This window comes from Cervus elaphus, chromosome 20 (genome assembly GCF_910594005.1).
Source record: "Cervus elaphus chromosome 20, mCerEla1.1, whole genome shotgun sequence".
NCBI lineage: Eukaryota > Metazoa > Chordata > Mammalia > Artiodactyla > Cervidae > Cervus > Cervus elaphus.
In genome coordinates this window covers 71,453,773-71,470,971 of record NC_057834.1, presented here as the reverse complement: position 1 = coordinate 71,470,971, position 17,199 = coordinate 71,453,773, and the positions used below count along the sequence as shown (strand labels likewise).

General features: G+C 39.0%; 2 protein-coding genes across 7 annotated transcripts in view; one reads left to right on the top strand and one right to left on the bottom strand.

The window, feature by feature from the left end:
* The window catches only part of SLC44A3 (solute carrier family 44 member 3), an 83,303-nt gene extending 78,617 nt beyond the window's left edge, over positions 1-4,686 (top strand). For all 6 annotated transcript variants that reach the window (XM_043875976.1, XM_043875975.1, XM_043875978.1 and 3 more), the window contains 3 exons: positions 618-755; positions 3,086-3,322; positions 4,460-4,686. In XM_043875976.1, coding sequence (XP_043731911.1) covers positions 618-755; positions 3,086-3,322; positions 4,460-4,555 — 471 coding nt within the window. In that variant the 3' untranslated portion in view covers positions 4,556-4,686. The remainder of the gene's footprint in view (positions 1-617; positions 756-3,085; positions 3,323-4,459) is intronic.
* A 1,595-nt stretch (positions 4,687-6,281) lies between these two features.
* CNN3 (calponin 3) overlaps positions 6,282-17,199 on the bottom strand; it is a 28,499-nt gene continuing 17,581 nt past the window's right edge. Inside the window, exons 2-7 of the mRNA XM_043875982.1 lie at positions 12,809-12,930; positions 12,535-12,601; positions 11,604-11,741; positions 11,118-11,234; positions 8,897-9,043; positions 6,282-7,393 (exon numbers count right to left, since the gene is read on the bottom strand). Of these exons, the coding sequence (XP_043731917.1) occupies positions 7,052-7,393; positions 8,897-9,043; positions 11,118-11,234; positions 11,604-11,741; positions 12,535-12,601; positions 12,809-12,930 (933 nt within the window). The 3' untranslated portion in view covers positions 6,282-7,051. The remainder of the gene's footprint in view (positions 7,394-8,896; positions 9,044-11,117; positions 11,235-11,603; positions 11,742-12,534; positions 12,602-12,808; positions 12,931-17,199) is intronic.

Below are 17,199 nucleotides of genomic sequence, written 5' to 3'. Positions count from 1 at the left end.
AAATTTTTCGTGCGAACACTTCATCTTCAAGTATGGTTATCTGTGGAGCTCCACCATTCCCTGGGGAATATGGTTTCCTCTGCCCAGACCCTAGTCATTTCAGGGGTCCCAGGCAGAAGTTGCATTTTTTGACCAATTTCCTTGAATGACTGAATATAAATTCTGTGATTGTAGAGACAGTTCAGTTTCCTGGCATGGGCTTGAGCATTGTTTCTTACCCGCAAGGGATTCAACCCCCAGCCCCTCACTCCTAAAGCCCTTACTTGATTCCCTGCCCTCTGAGTCTTTGTGGTTCAGTGCTCACCATTAGGTAGGGTCTGCTTTGTTTCTAGTACCTAAACTTCTTTGCCCTCAAACTCTGCTGTGCATTAAGATAGTTATGCAGTACTCATCATTTAATCCACCGTATTGACCAGAAATATTTCTTTTCCATTTACTACAATTATGTGAAAATATATGTGCATATATTCCAGAGACTGAAAGGGACTTTGAAATGACTTTTATGGGTAGGGATAGTGGGTTTATAGTAACTATTTTGCAAATATTCTGTACTGGCATTGTATTATCTTTAAAACATTAAAACTCATCATCTTTTTAACTATTGTCTTTTATTGCAGAATGCATACACTACAACTGCCATTAATGGGACAGATTTTTGTACATCAGCAAAAGATGCGCTCAAACTCTTATCCAAGAATTCAAGTCATTTTACATCTGTTAACTGCTTTGGAGACTTCATAATTTTTCTAGGAAAGGTAGGATGTCTTAACTAAAATAATAAAGTAACTTGGGATCCAAAAATTAAGACATACAACAAGACTTTGACAGAGAACTGTTTCCTGGGCGCTTACTCTGTGCTGGGCCTCATCCTCTCATTTAATCATCAATCCTGTGAAGTATCTCTGTTTCACAGGTGAAGAAACTAGGGTTTAATAATTTGGCTAGGATTCCACAGTAGGTTGAGTCAGGATTCAAATCTTAGTTTTACACTTAGCTATTATCCAGTCTACCACTGTGATCCCACTTTTTCATATCTAGAATGAAGACTCTGTGTCATAAAAATATATGAAAATTGGAACTTCCCTGGTGGTCCAGTGGCTAAGACTCCATGCTCCCAATGAAGGAGGCCTGAGTTCAATCCCTGGTTAGGAAACTAGATCCCACATGCTGTAACTAAGACTCAGAAGAGCCAAATAAATATAAATAAATAAATATTTTTAAAAATATGTATGGACATAGTGTTAAAGCCTGATGAAATGTCTACATTAAGAGCATTAATTTCCTAAATATACAGAATTATTGATGTCTCAAAGGGAGCCAGTTGCATTCCTGCTGTCATCTTTTTCTATGGAGTTGTATGTCATCTTGTGAAAACCTCATTTTTCCTACCTACAAACTAAAAATAACATCCCCTTCCGGGTTGCAGGTTAGAGTCCCTGAAGTGGCAGCCGTCCTCCAGCCCCTTCTTGACCATGCCTCAGGCTGAAGGGTCTTTATGCTGGCCAGTGTCTCTTTCCATGTAGTTGTCACTCACTGGGCTTAATTCTGCACACCTCAGTTTGCTTCATCCTAATTCCATCTGACTGCCTTTCAAATTCTTGAAATTTCACAGTTTCACAGACATCCTGACCCTCCTTCCACATCTTCACTTTTCTAAGCTAGACATCCTTGCTTCTTCCAGCCATGCCTCCTCACAGGACACGAACGCCGGTGGCTTTCATGGAGCTCCAGAGTGAACGGGATCCAGTCCCCACTTGTGCCAGTGCAAATGTGGGGACTCGTGACTCCTTGTTTAGCACTGTGCGCTCCTGTGGCATTTGGTGTATGTCCCCAGTGCATCACCGTCTCGGTGAGCCGTCAGGAGCAAGTTAGAACACGCTTGGATTCCACAGGTGTGTGCTAACTGCTCATATATTTTAAGGCACAGCTGGGTCCCAGAGACTTTTCTTGTGACAGTAGCTCTAGAAGCACAAATTGATTACGCCTTTTAAAACAGCCTAATAATCGAAGTTGTAGGTGTATCTAAATGGGTAATATTGTTTACATTAGCTTGGTAGGGTTGTGGGTGATACATTTTGTAATAACTACTTCCAGAAATTTTTATTAAGAGGTTTCATTTTTATAAGACTTGTGTTTTATTTTAGGCAGTAATTCATTTTCTTGTATTTTTCAAAAGGAATACATAATTACTGATGGGTTTTTTTTTTTTTTTTGAATGAAGTGGCATGCAGATTCACATCCATCTTTATGGTTATCCAAGCACAATGAGGGGGTCCAGCAGGTTCCATTTTGTCTGGTAAAGAATTAGGTTCCTCATGGCCTATAATCATTTCCTGGAAATACAGTAATTACATATAGCAAAAGCCTATTATCCCTACACCAGCACTGAAAAGCCCATCCACTTTAATCCCCAGGATAAAAGTAATCACACGTTAAACTACAGTACATCCACTCAGTGGATTGATGCATCGTTTTTAAAAATAAGGATGTATAAAAAAAACTTTTCTAATGAAGATGCTTATTGTAGTTTTTATTAAAAAAAAAAAAAAAAGAAAAAATTTTGTGAAGTACCATTGTTGCTTAATTGCTCAGTTGAGTCCGACTGTTTTGTGACCCCATGGACTGTAGCCTGCCAGGCTCCTCTGTCCATGGGAATTCTGCAGGCTAGAATACTGGAGTGGGTGGCCATTTCCTTCTCCAGGGGATCTTCCCAACCCAGGAATCAAAGCTGCATCTCCTGCAATGTCAGATGGATTCTTTACCACTGAGCCACCAGGGAAGCCCTGAGGTACAGTTTGTTACATCTCCATAAATAAAAAAAATTAGGCACAGATAAAATGAAAGTACATATATTCTTCCCATTCTCCAAATTAACTGGGTTTTCTTTTGGTATCATCATAGCTTTTCATTTTTTCTTCTTCCTATATTACTGTATCCCGTTTTCTGACAAGTACTCATTATAGTAAGGCATATACACCCCCACATATGCACATGTATCAAACTATTGCTTATACCTGACAAAAATCTTTTCTAAAATATCCTAACCAATTTATAGAAATTCTCAATGAGCTCTTGTTTTGGACAGGTGTTAGTGGTGTGTTTCACAGTTTTTGGAGGACTGATGGCATTTAACTACCACCGTGTGCTTCAGGTGTGGGCAATCCCACTGCTCTTGGTTGCTTTTTTTGCCTACTTAGTAGCCCACAGTTTTTTATCTGTGTTTGAAACTGTGCTGGATGCACTTTTCCTGTGTTTTGCTGTTGATCTGGAAACAAATGATGGATCCTCAGAAAAGCCCTACTTTATGGACCAAGAGTTTTTGGTAAGCAAACATCTCATTTCCTTTTTCAACCTCCATCCTCATAATCTCAAAAGTGTTGAAGACTTGCACAAAAAGGAGGCTGGTCCCCAGCTTATTTTCTCTCCTGGGTGGGCAGGCTCTGTGAGCCTGATGTCCCAAGACCCAAATGTCCGGAGAGTAAGATTTGTGTTTTATTTTCTGAGGCTGATCCCACCTCCCTTATTGAAACCTTCTTCCTGGAGAAAAGTGAAGCTGAACAATGAACACTTAGCAAGTGACCCAGGGTAGAAGGTATTCTGGGTGCAGTAGCCATCCAAGTCCCTAATGGTTTTAATGGCTTATTTTGGCCTTTTGTATGGTCTGGAGCTTTCACAGTTGATCTTTTTTCTAAGGCATTTTTGCATCCCCAAATATCAAGTCATACCAGTTGTATTTTAGGGAACGCCTACTCCAATGGAGACCAATCACTTTCAAGGCCACTATTAACAGATCTGTGATTCTGAGGCCCTTTGTTAACCAGGGCACAAGAAGATTGAGAAAAGCCACACCCTCAGTAGAGCCCCCATCCTGCTATCTGGAAATAGCAGGCAGCTGTTCCCAACAGCTTTTGCAACACAGTTGTTGCATATTTGCCTTATCCTGTGTAGACAGGGATATTTTAACAGCTGAATGAATCTTCTCATCTCTTTCCCTTGTCTCTGTCAAGTAACATTTTAACAATTTTCTTTCACTCGATTACCATAAAATCTAGGCATTAAAGGCCCTTCTGCTTTGAAACAGAGAATGCAAAGCACTCCATAGTCCAGCCAGGCACTGAAGTTTAAAAGCATGTCTATAGTTTTATAAATAAGTGTGTCTTCATCCTTCTCCCAACAGAACATAAAAATATGATAACACTTTAACATATTTGGTATGTATTCCAAAGAACATGTTTCTTACGGTTGTTCTTATGTATGGTATTAGGAAGTTAACTAGGTCTCTTTCTACAATTTACACTTTTTTGATTAAAAACCCACTTTGAAATCTACCCCCCAAGAAATTTTAGTTCAGCAGGGAAAACTTTAAGGATTAAATTCCCCGAAATGATATGGCCAAGTAAATGACTGCCCATCAGTGTGGATACAGAACACTAGTCTAACTCATTCTTTTATTTTTCAGAATTTTGTAAAAAGGATCAACAAATTAAACACAAGGGCACAGAGAGACAAGAGCTCATTAACAATCGAAGAGGGGACAGAACTCCGGCCATTGTGAGATAAGTGCCCATCAGGTATTTGCACCTGAAAAAGTTCCCTTCTCCTAAGAGCTGTGTGCAGAATAAACGATAAGGAAAAAAAAAAAAAAGAATAAACGATAAGGCCCAATGTGGCCCCAGTTCTTCACCACTGTTTTTGTCCACATTGTTTGACCACGTTACAATACTAGAACCACAGAAAAAGTATGCAACCTTTTTTGTACCAAATGAGACTGAAAAATCTTTTAAGACCTTGTTTATGCGGTCAATTTTTAAAAAAGCACATTATGTAAAAACTCATTTCAGGGCACCCTGAAAAGGACTTCCTCATTCACAATCAATAAACCTTAGCAGAAATCTCTGGAATATTGCCCTACTACAAAGAACTTTTTCCTACCTAATCCTCCACTCCTGGAAATGAGCTATTTATGTTACAGCTTTTCAAAGTACAATTCTTCAATTTAGGGACAATTAAAACCAAAAGTGTAACTGGAACTACCACCTGGTGGGCATGGCATAGAATAGGCACAAGTTTAATCAGATGTGAAGTTAAATTTTGTTCCAAGTACAAGGCTACCTTGTAGAAATTAGAAAACGTTCTGCATAAGTGGTTTTCAAGCACGGACCCACCTGAGAACTGCCTAGAGGAAGATTTCAAGTTCTTCTGCCTGGACCCCATTCCCAGACTTAGATTCAGTGGTGGGTCACAGAAAGCGCGGGAGCGGTGTCCTTGGACTGTTTTTCCTTTTTAAAACAAATAGGAACATCTAACATGTTAATTGGCAGCCTTGCTTCAACTAGATGAGCAGGTAAACAGAATCACCCACTCTCCTAACAGGACACCCAGTCTGGCTTATTTAGCAGGGCAAACAGTGAATATGTTTCCCTCTTCTTCACAGACCGCAGAAAACTGCGTGCCGGCTCAGGTCTCCCATAACAGATGCAAATTACGACTTTTCTCTTAAACAGCACCATTGAATTAGTTGAACTGTCTCCTTTTAAGAAAAGGATTTACAGAGCAGTTTCTCTGAAGTGTTAAACTAAGTCATTGTTGTGTGATGAGCAAGTCAACTGTGCTTCTTTTGTGGGTACAAACACCCCTATGTCCTTATTATCTGCCTCAGCGAAAAACAAGCAGGCGTTTCACCCCCAAGGCCTGAGAGAGCCGGTGCTATCGGAGGATATCACTTGTCTGAGAAAACATCCAAAAGTATGTTAACCACTTGTCTCTTCATGATTGGATTTTTTTATCATTACAACTCTTAGATGTTCGACCTCCTCCATGTCATAACTGAAGGTTAGGTTTTTGCTAACACTTACTATAAATTCTCATCTGTTATCAAATAGCATGTTCTATTCCTGATCCAGACATTTCTTAGTATCTATTCACCCTAGAATATGACATAAAATCACCCCACCCCATCCCCAGTTTTTCCCAAGATGATTTTAAGATTATTCCAAATTAGTTTTAGAATGAGGTAGAGGCAGCTGAAGGACAATGGAATAAGCAAAGGGTCAAATGATAGTTTGAATCCTGGCTGGCATTTCCTGTGAGCAATGGGCAGGTCCCTTCATTTTTCTAAGCTTCATCTAGAGCATTCAGTCCCAGTGTAATAGTGTGTAGATTCAGTAAAGAAATGTTAAAATACCTTGTAGCAATACCTGGGAAAGAATACTTTTAAAAAAAAAGTCTGACTCTACCCATTTGAAGTTAGCCAGAAAAATAATCAGCCTGTGGCTCATATGAATGTTCAAAAAAAATATTTATTTATAAAAAATACAATGGGATAGGTTTATGCTGAGAAATGCAGCAATAAATACAGTGGAAGAAAACAGAGCAATTCTACATCGATACATTGGCACAAACAGGAAGAGCAAAGGCACCCCCAGACTCTGATGTCTGCAGGCCAGTTTTGTACATGCTCCTTTTGAAACACCACTCGGAAAAGATCTCGTCGGCTTAGGTAAAAAATAAGTACACATATAATCACAAATGCACACTGATCAGGACTTTATTTAAAAATTAGCAAACAATACTGTAGAAACATTGATATGTAAATTTCTAAAACGCTGCATCTTAAATTTAGTTGGCAAAGACCACATTTAGCTATAAGCATGTTTAGTCTTCCATGTAGAAACAAGATACTAAACTGTAAAAAAAAAAAAAAAATAGCTTCCTATTGTTTGAAAATACCAGTTTAAGTAGAGGACTGTAAAAATGCATAGATTTTTAATGAAAGAATTGACTGTACAAGAGTACTCCCCTTTCACAGTATTCCTTTTTACTTCATATGTGAGTTATTGGTTATGCTGTAGGATTTAACTTTCACAGCACTAAAAGGCAACTATTTAGGGAAGAGGCAGAAAAAGGAAAAAGGAATGTATGTAAGGCAATAGTTCCTTTAGGTACAATAAGCATAATAGTGTTTTAGGAAGACAAGATAAAAATTACTCAAGGCTAGCTTGGTTCTCACTGAATAAAAACAATGAGCTAAAGACTGAGCTCCTCTGTGAATCTAATAATCAATGCCTTGGTCACCATACTGGTAATCTCTGGGGTAGTCATCTTGGTACTCGCCATGATATTCATCTGGGTATTCTGCCTGATAATCACTATCACTGATTTCTGACCCATTGGTTCCTGTGCCTTGGCTTCCATTGTGAATGACAGGTTCTGTGGGAGCAGCACAGTATTTGGGATCATACACTTGCCGCCCAAGCCCATATACACTCATTCCTTTCTGGGAAGCGACTTTGTTGGTACCCATCTGTAGGGAAATCGTCGAGTTGTCCACGGGTTGTAATGTTAGCTTCTGATCGTAGATGTCTCTTCGGGTACCCGGTGCTAACATTCCCGCCTAGTATTAAAAACATAGCAAAGTTAAAACAGCAGCTAAAATCTTTTCCTGTGAATAGTCTCTAAATTATGAAATGCGCATTGAACGTGAACACTAATAACTTTCATTCCGTTCAGGGGTAAAGCTAGCTTACCAAAATATCTTGATGCTGAATCTCTCTTACAAAGTAATACTCATTGACTTTCAAGCTAGGTCAGTCCTTCCCTTCAAGTCCTTGCTCTGCTATAACATTGCTCTGTGGCCTCAGACAAGTTAATTTACTTTCAGTTTTAGGTTTCTCATGTACAAGATGGAGACAATACCACCTACTTTGGATTAGGGAGAAGACTGGACACAAAGAATAGAAAAACAAGGCATAATGCTGGCATACCTGAAAGTTATAGAATGCCTACTATGACCATACACGCTATCCAGGTTACCAATTTCAAAAGTCTGTAATACATTTAACAAAAATCACACTGATGGAATAGGAAATGGCAACCCACTCCAGTATTCTTGCCTGGAGAATTCCATGGATAGAAGAGTGGGCTATAGTCCATGGGGTTGCAAAGAGTCAAGACACAACTGAGCACACACGTACACAATGTATAATATAGTTTTTACTGCTGTGTAAAGCAAATAAAGATCTTTCTCAAAATATTATAACTTAAAAAAATATTTCACTCTGAGCAGTCCTTAAGGACTCGAGGCTCTGAGGCACCAAAGAGCCTCTACCACATCTACTCCCTGCCTTTTCACAGGCCGGTAACTCACCTCATCTCTTCATTTATGCTAAGCACATGCTTCAGATTTAATCGGTAAAAAACACCTGAGTGGCAGCTCTAAGACAGAGCCCATGTGACAGGACAAGTTCCATAAAGGGCAACAACAACACGCCTCATGAGGTCATGACAAGACGCTTTCTCAAACCTTATCCCCACTCCTGCTGGATATGAGACGTGTCCTGCTCTGATGCAGTCATGGGTACACCTCCTTGCGAGGCACTGGTGATGTTTTTCACAGGAGACACCTCCATCGTGCACAGTGCTAGAGTACTATTAGCAGCCTTCTCCTTGTGCTGACTTCCATCCACTTATTCACACATTTACCAGGTTGCTAGCTAGAGTTCTTTGTAAAACGCCAGATAATTTTACCTGCCAAGTTTGTTGAGGGCTCCTTTAAAACTAAGTCAGAAGCATTAGAAATAAATAAAAGTCAGAGCAATTCACTTGGATTTGGAGCAAGAGCACTGTAATAAAAGTATCCTTTTCTTCTGGTTCGATAGAGAGGCCAGCTATTCTTAACTGCCAATAACAGCCATGGGCCACACAGTACTTGTGTGGCTACAGAAAAGGCCCTGTGATCCTTTTGCTTTCTCAGCAAATCTTACTTTCCTCAAGGAGTATACTCTATATATATCGCACAAAAATAACCACTTTGAACTCGGTTAATAAGAAAGTTAAGTGTGAATTTAAATGGCTCTTTTGTGCTCTCTGAAACAAGCATAAACACGGTGTCGCTTACCTGGCTGGCGCCTTTGTTGGTGCCCATCTGCAGGCTAATTGTGGTCTGATCAAAAGGCTTGTCAGTTTGCATTTTGGGATCATAAAGGTGCCTCCTCGTCCCATAGGCCGTCATACCTGCTTGGCTGGCGCATTTGTTGGTTCCCATCTTTTAAGTTAAAAGTAAAATCACTAATTATCAGAAGTCAACAGTCTATCTGACACAACCAAACTTTCTGTTCTGCTAAAAAAAGGTTTCTTAGAAGGGACGCCATTGACAAGTCCCCTCCATAGCTGAGGTTGCCATTAACTAAATACAAAACCTTTATGCTTTTACAAATAAATTTTAAGGTGCTCATTTGCAAAAGAAAAATTTCAAAGACTTCATTGGATATAAAACCTCACAACATAATCAGATAAAAATGTGCACATAGGAAGAGAAGGACAGACACACACAAAATTAGGACAGTGGCAGAATTATGAATAATTTCCTACGCTACTCTTTCCCCCACACTCTATAGCACAGGTAACCAAATTAAGGGGTACCTGCTTCAGCCACTCAAAGGGACAGAACAATCTGTGGCTCAACAACATGCGTTTCTACTCCAGATGTGTTTTGTATAAAATGTGATAGTAAATGCCAGGTGTCTTGTCTGGCAGCTTTTAGCAAGGGCTTAAGTTTCATTAAAATCAACATTTTTAGGGGAAAAAAGCTACATTTTATATCTCCAATTCTCATATCATTAGACATAGAGAGGCAGAATGAAGAATTTAAATTCAACCACGTTGAGAGAAAATTAACTAACTTTTCTTTTCCACTGTGAGTAACATGGCTTCAGGGCTAACCAGCATACCCTGTTCTAGTTGGGGACACATTTCTACTGTTGGTCTTTTGTCCTTAAAAAACAAAGATCTAAAAAAAAAAAAAAAAAAAAAAAAAAAAAAAAAAAACAAAGATCTATTAGAGGAAAACTGTATTATTACAAGTCAAACCTGTTTATTGGAGAAGATAAATAAGCAAAAAGGGGGGAAAATCACTATAGTTCTAACATTTAGACATTCACTTGTGTATTACCGTTTAGTTTTACCTTGTTTCTGTGTATATATCCAGATACATATACCTATAAATACACACACATACATACAAAAATATGCATGCGCATTTTAAAAATAAAACTGGGATCACACTGACTACAGTATTTTATAATCATTTGTTTTCCTTAATCTTTGAACTCTTGTATTATCATTTTTTCATTACTAGTTCCATTTATGGAGTTATCATATTTTGAGTAATCAGTTATCATAATTTAAATAATTGATTACTAGAAATTCATATTTGTAATCTCTCACCATCAGTACAATTTTGTACTGTGTAAAAAACAAATTCATATGTCAATTATACTCCAATAAAGCTGAAATTAATGAACAGATCCACCTCATTTGACTCAATCAACAGAGAGGCATTGTATCCAAAAGGATCAGATAGTAAAGCCCTTAGCATACTAGGCTTTCAGCAGTGGTGTTTTTGTGATATTCTCCAAGAGAACAACATAAAGGAAAAAAATACCTGAATGAAAAACTCCCCAGGACTGACAAACCATGCTTTAGGGTAAATAAATGACTGGCTTTGAGGTTTTGTAAAATTGCTTTATTTGGTCAGTAACATTTAGGAATTTATAAAATATGTTTTCTTGGAAACTAGGACAATGTAATTAGGACTAAAAAACATTTCCTGGAGAAACAATTACCAAGTCAGAGGGCATGTCTGAGGTTTCTCCTAAAACCATCATCGTCTAATGGGCTTTAAATGGAGATAAATTGTATAAGCCGCATATCCATCACAAAATGTATATATCTGTTCCTTATAAGAGACACTTTGGATGGTGAAAAACAATAAGCAGTACCACATCATTGTTGTTTAGTCACTGAGTCAGCTCCAACTCTTTTGCAACACCATGGACTCTAGACCGCCAGGCTCTACTGTCCATGGGATTCTCCAGGAAAGAATGAAAAAGTACAAGTATTAGTCGCTCAGTTGTGTCCGGTTCTTTGTGACTCCATGGACTGTAGCCCTCCAGGCTCCTCTGTCCATGGAATTCTCCAGGCAAGAATACTGGAGTGGGTCGCCATTTCCTTCTCCAGGGGATCTTCTTGATCCAGGGATGGAACCCAAATCTCCTGCATTGACAGGCGGATTCTTTACCACTCAGCCACCAGCAAAGCCCCGATACCACATTACTTACCTGCAAGCCAATTACACTTTGGCCAGCTTTTAACTTTCCTTCATCAAAACGTCTTGTTTGTTTTTCTGCATACTTAACTCCAATGTCAATGGTTGTATGGAATCCTTTTGTTTTGGCCTACACAGAAATATGCACACTAACTGAAAAGGAACACTTACACAGAGATTCTGCCAACAGTTTTACAGAAGGAACAACAAAGAAATTATGTGGTCCACAGATAAAGGTTTCATTCGGTAAGACCCAAACTTGTGGTGGAAAAAATATCTAAGGCCATTCAAACTACACCAGAGACCTCTGAAACATGAGTACTCTAATTAAGCTATCCAGTATGAGGCAGTTGATGTCAGCAGCCTTTCTCCAAAGCTAATAATTACCAGAGAGACAGGCTTCTCCCTGCCTAGCCTGAATTCCCATGAGGGCAAAGACGCAATTAATCACCAATGTAGCAGGGATTTTTTTAACTAGCCATTAAAGACATATACGTACCAGACCTGCTAGGGCCACCAACGTAGTCTGAACCTGGGTCATGTTGCCATTCTCAAAAAGATCATTTGCTTCAAATATGTCATGTGGCTTCATGCCATAAGCCTGAATAGCTTTAATAAAATTGCCGATATTCTCCAACTATTAAAAAAAAAAAGCATAAAATTTTTGGAGCTAAACACTGACGTTCATATTATCTAGGAATTCTAAGTCTTTATGACTAAATACAAGATGCAAGGCAGAAAGCTACTTGGCAAGGATTCTTGACCAGATACATAGTAAGCGTAGCTCTCTTAGAAAAAGGGAAAGAGTATTTCAAGTGGATTACATAATGGTCTTTTTAAGCAGTCAGGTTTTTTCTTTAAAGTCAAGACCTTCCTTACATGTTTTAAAGAATTCAGTGTCTGAGCTATCCAAGATTGTAATTTTCTTTCTCAAATGGTACAAAATTACATTAATGCACAATTTATTATGTTTAAATTTTAATTTTCAAAAATGTGTGGTTACTAAATGTTTATTCTTATATCACAAAACATGCTCAAGACAAAAGATTCAATTTTACTTAATCATACACATTCATAAACTAAGACTATGGTTAATACCATGTTCTACAGTCAACCCTTGGTTATTTTAAATTCCTTGATTTTTCCCTTATTCATCCTGTGGTCTAGGTTGTATTTCTCTGTGTAAGCTGTATCAACTCCTGAGAGTACACAGACTAAATAGAGTAAAAAAACATGTAAGCTCAACATCTAAGAGTCACAGAACTAATTCTAAGTAATTATGGGAACACTTAAAAAAGTAGCACTATAAGAAAACTAAATATAGTCATATGCACGGATTTCTGCTCAATTGTCTATTTAAAAACTATAATCAAGTTCTTGCTGCATAAAGAGTAACCAACTAGTATCAGGGGTTGCTGTTTGGCTGTTACCTGAGGCCAGTTTAATGAGGACTCATTGACCTTCTTCACTGAGCCTGGCTGTAGCTTGTTTATGAGTCTGAAAAGAAAAGCATTAAGTGACAGCATACTTATTGGAATAACAAACAAGGACTGGAATGTAAAGTTGGTTCTTTTAACATCAGTAAAGGAAAGCATTAAACACATTTGCAGAATATCAAGGTTTGACACCCTGGACTGGGAAAGGGGGCACGACAGAGGTCATAGGGAGGACTGGAAGAGCAGCCACATCAGGACCAAGACTTACTCGCAGAGGATAATGCCATCTTTCAAGCCCAGCTGGAAGTTGGCGCCAATGCTCATGCCTGTCACCTCTTCTATCCAATTGCGGAGATCTTCTTCTGCCTGATGATCATACTTGGAAGCAATCTGAAATACAAGTTAACTAACTTTAGAAGTTTCACACTGAAGCACCCAAAGCTACTGGCTTCTTCTTAATTATTCATTCAGACCATAGCTGTGACCTGCAGTAAATTACCTTCACTGGCACTCACTGACAAACCTAACCATCTGAGCTTCAGTAACTAATAAAACTTTTGTGATTAAGGAGGTGTCATACAAAATGATGAACAACACATGGAGGGAAGCTGGGACTGAGAGGGAGAAGATATGGATCAAGATAAAACAGATTCCCATTCATGACACACAGGAAGTGACAGGCTAATAGTGTATTTCAGTATGGCACCGGCAACACTAAACGTCGAAGATTAAGTCATCAGCTACCACATCAAGTGAGAGAAAGTGGCAGGATTCTGATACATGCAACTATTTTACATGATATTGCAACTGGCCAGTACCTACCAGTCTAACAGTTTTGTTGCCTAGAAAGTTTGGGTGTTTGTGTCTTCTATTTGGCCAAATACACAGCACCCTGTGCATATACACACACCTTCCTCATAATAATTATTGTACATACACTAGAATATTGAAATTCTGCTTATGCATAGTCTGTATCACATTAGACTCCTCACAGGAAGGAAAAGCATTTAATTCACCTTTAGACTCTCAGTACCCAGCACTGCCTCCAACACCCAACCATTTAATAAGTAAAAGAAAAGCTAACTCTTTACTTAGAGAATTCAACAATAAATGAAACATAACCAAACAGATATCTGCTTTACTATCATACATGCTAAAAATACCTGCTAAGAACAGGTTTTAAAAGATCCCTTCATAATAAAACCATAAACCTCAATTACAAAAAATAATAATAAAATGTAAATATTGTTAAAGATCACATGCTCAAGTTCTTAAGCTGTTCCTTATCCCAGGGTCGGTCCTTAAACAGGCTGGTCAGACAGAGTTATTAAGGAGAACACAGCTGGGCAGAAGGAAAGATTATGTCATTTTCCTGCTCATTAGCACAGGTGAAAGCGCCACCAACACACAGACAATGCCCGGGGGGATGGCATCACAGTAAGCTTGGGGCTGAGCTGCAGCACTGATGGAAATGGAAAGAACTGGTAGAAATGTTTGCTTCTATAACATATGACTGAAAGAAATGAGATGGCAGGATGACATTTTTGTCATGGAGAGGCCCTTCAAGTTCCAGTCTGTCTCAGACACAGAGGAAAACTTTCCCCGCTCCCCCACCAAGGCTGGGGCTTCTGCTCCAGTAATTACTGTGTCCTTTAAGAAGACAGGGGCTTCCCAGGTGGTGCTAGTGTCAATGCAGGAGACATAATCCCCCTGGAGAAGGGCATGGCAGCCCATGCCAGTATCCTTGACTGGAGAATCCCATGGACAGAGGAGCCTGATGGGCTCCAGTCCACAGGGTCACAAGAGAGTCAGACACACCTGAAGCTACTTAGCACGCACACAAGTTGAGACAGCAGTCCTTATCATCTGCATCGCTCCCCAAATTAGAGAAAGAGCTCAGCAAAATATTTGACAAAATAGTAACTTATCTAAGCTGTAGATTTACTTAAGCAGCCATCGAAAACGGAAACTCCGTGAGTTTATATTTCATGTTACGGTAAGCAACACTGCGGCGTTTCCTGGATTAGTGTTTGGCCTGGAGATTGGTTTCTATGAGATCGTTCAGGCACCACACTGTTCACTTCCTGCATGAGGACCCCCAGCCCCCCAAATCACACATCTATCTATCCTGACTCCCTGCCAGTCTGAGTTACATGGGCATCTAAACGTGTGAACAGGGAGAAGGAGGTAGTGATGCTCGAAGGTTCTGCCACAGGAACACACAGCCTCTGGTGTGAAGAAAGTGCCATCCCCTACTCTATATACCTCAGACAAATATTCCTGGATAATGCATCTCCTCCAACATACCAAATATACCTGTTTACGCATGACACCTTTCGAAAATGGAATAAACAACAAATTAGAAAAAGTTTAAGACTTGACTCTATTTTCACACTGAAATCCGGTTCTAGGTGGCTAGAAAAGAAGTTCTGTCTATATATAAATTTGGGAGTAAAGGGAAAATGGATGGAAAAGGACAAGCAAAGAAGAAATGTAGAAAGTAGTACTCCCTAAGCATAGCTATGACAAACAATATCTAAGAGTGAGTTGAATTTTTTTCAAAAGCAAAGCACTCTCAACTGGGAGAGGCATTTCAATGAATCAAAGAAACACAATATCCTAGGCTAGGAGGGGCTCTACCTTGGCTAACGCCTGGTTCTACCCATTTTGCTAGGGACCACTGGTTAATTCATCTCACTTCCGAACCATTTCCTGTCTATACAACAGGAAGGCTGAATAAGTGAACCAGGTCTGCTCCCATGCTAAGCGTTCTGTTAAATAATTTGGTTAATCAGCAAAAATTGTAAAGAAATTCTTTCTCTTTTGTGAAAATGAATAGATACACCTACTGATATAACTGAATCACTTTGCCATACAAGTGAAACTAACAATATTGTTAACTATATGTACTCCAAAATAAAATCTAAAAAGAAATTCTCTCTCTTCATATTTTCAATTGTAGAGATGGAAGTTATGTCGGAGAGGTTTTGTTTTTCTTGTGGGGTGGTGGTGGTAATTCTTAACCAAATCAGTATGTTCATTCGGTATGTTCAACCAAACAAACATAAAAGCATATTTACATTTCCTGTGTTCAAAATGTTTCTGACAGGTTTGGTGCCATGCCCCAAACCACAGTGATTACAGATGTAAATGAAATATCCCAGAAGGGACACCCGAGAGAAATTTTTATCTCCTCTGTTCACTGTTCTTATCAAGAGAGTCATGAGAGAAAAATCAAGGACTGGACTTAGAGGGACCTGGGTTCAAACCCTCACTCTGACTAGTTACAGGTGGGGCTCTAGACCACTTGCTGACTGTCTCTGAGACAGAGAGTTAATGTAATAATAGCACATGTGAAGAAAAAATTCGTTAAGCTCATATATGCAAAGCTCAACACCCCAATTGATAAACTAAAAATGAAAACTAGGTATGCTTCCACATCATGTAAAGATTGGTTTTCACTTAACAGTTTTCCTTTAAGTGAAGGAGTAGCAAGGATTTTTCTGCCCAAATACTGCTAATAAGTGACTGCTTTCTGCAGTCATGTCAGCTTAATAGAGTTCAAGACTTAGGAATGTGCACGTTTTAAGTTTACAATAAAAAATTTATGAAATCATCTAGGGAGAAAAATCTATTTCAATTTGTCTCTTAGCTTCTAGCCTGCAGCTCTGTTCCACTGGATGCAAAAATCATAAATTTCCTTTAAAAGTATACTAGAATACACCTCAAACTAATGTAATTATATTGTTTAACTACACAGGTTATTTTTAAACTGTTATACACATTGTTTTTTTTTTTTGTTATACACATCTTTTAAAATCAAGGGACTGAGAGCAATTAAAAATAAAAAGTAGGCTTTGGCCAATAAAATTTACTTACTATTTTTTATCTAAAAATCTTTCATTTCTAAACATCAGGCAGTAAGCAAATGCTGACATTCTTTTCCCTTGCACCAAAAAAGTTACCTTTAAAAAGTACTTAATCTTATCTCATTAATACCTATGGAAACTTCACTTTAGTCTGTTTAAAAATCACTCCTCTAAGCTGTTTGTAAACATTCACTTCTGTACTAGTCTTTAATATTTATTTTATTTGACCTTCCTAAGCAGCTTTCAGAATTTCTGCCTGGTCCCTTCAAGTCCACAGCAGTCCCTGCCTCCTTCCCTAAACACCCAGGAATTCTTTACAGCGGGGCCTACCAACCCTTCTAACACCAAGACACTCCTGCAAATGACTTTCCTACAATTGCAGAGAACACCTGTTGGAGGCTTCTCTCAAAAGCTCACCAAACACCTCCACCTTGCCAAATACAATCAAAAAGCAGAAATGAAGACTGGGAAAAAGCCTCCAGGGCGTTTGATGGCGTAGACCATCCTCCTGTTACAGCTTCTGAGCCAGGGCCCAGGCCCACGGTGGCTCCAGCCCCTGCTCCTTCCCACGCTCTCCACAGAGCAGCCAAGCGCTCCAGTGTGGAGTCACCCTACAGTTCAAAGGCAGCGCAGTCCTCCGGTTGTATGAGCTTTCTTTTGGACTTCTAAAATAACTTGTTTAAAAAAATTATGTAGAGCAATGCATTCTCTTAGAAATTACAATCATTTGTGACCCTCCCCCAACAAACTCTGTTCCTTGGTATTAAATTTGGGGGAGGTTAGGAGGCAA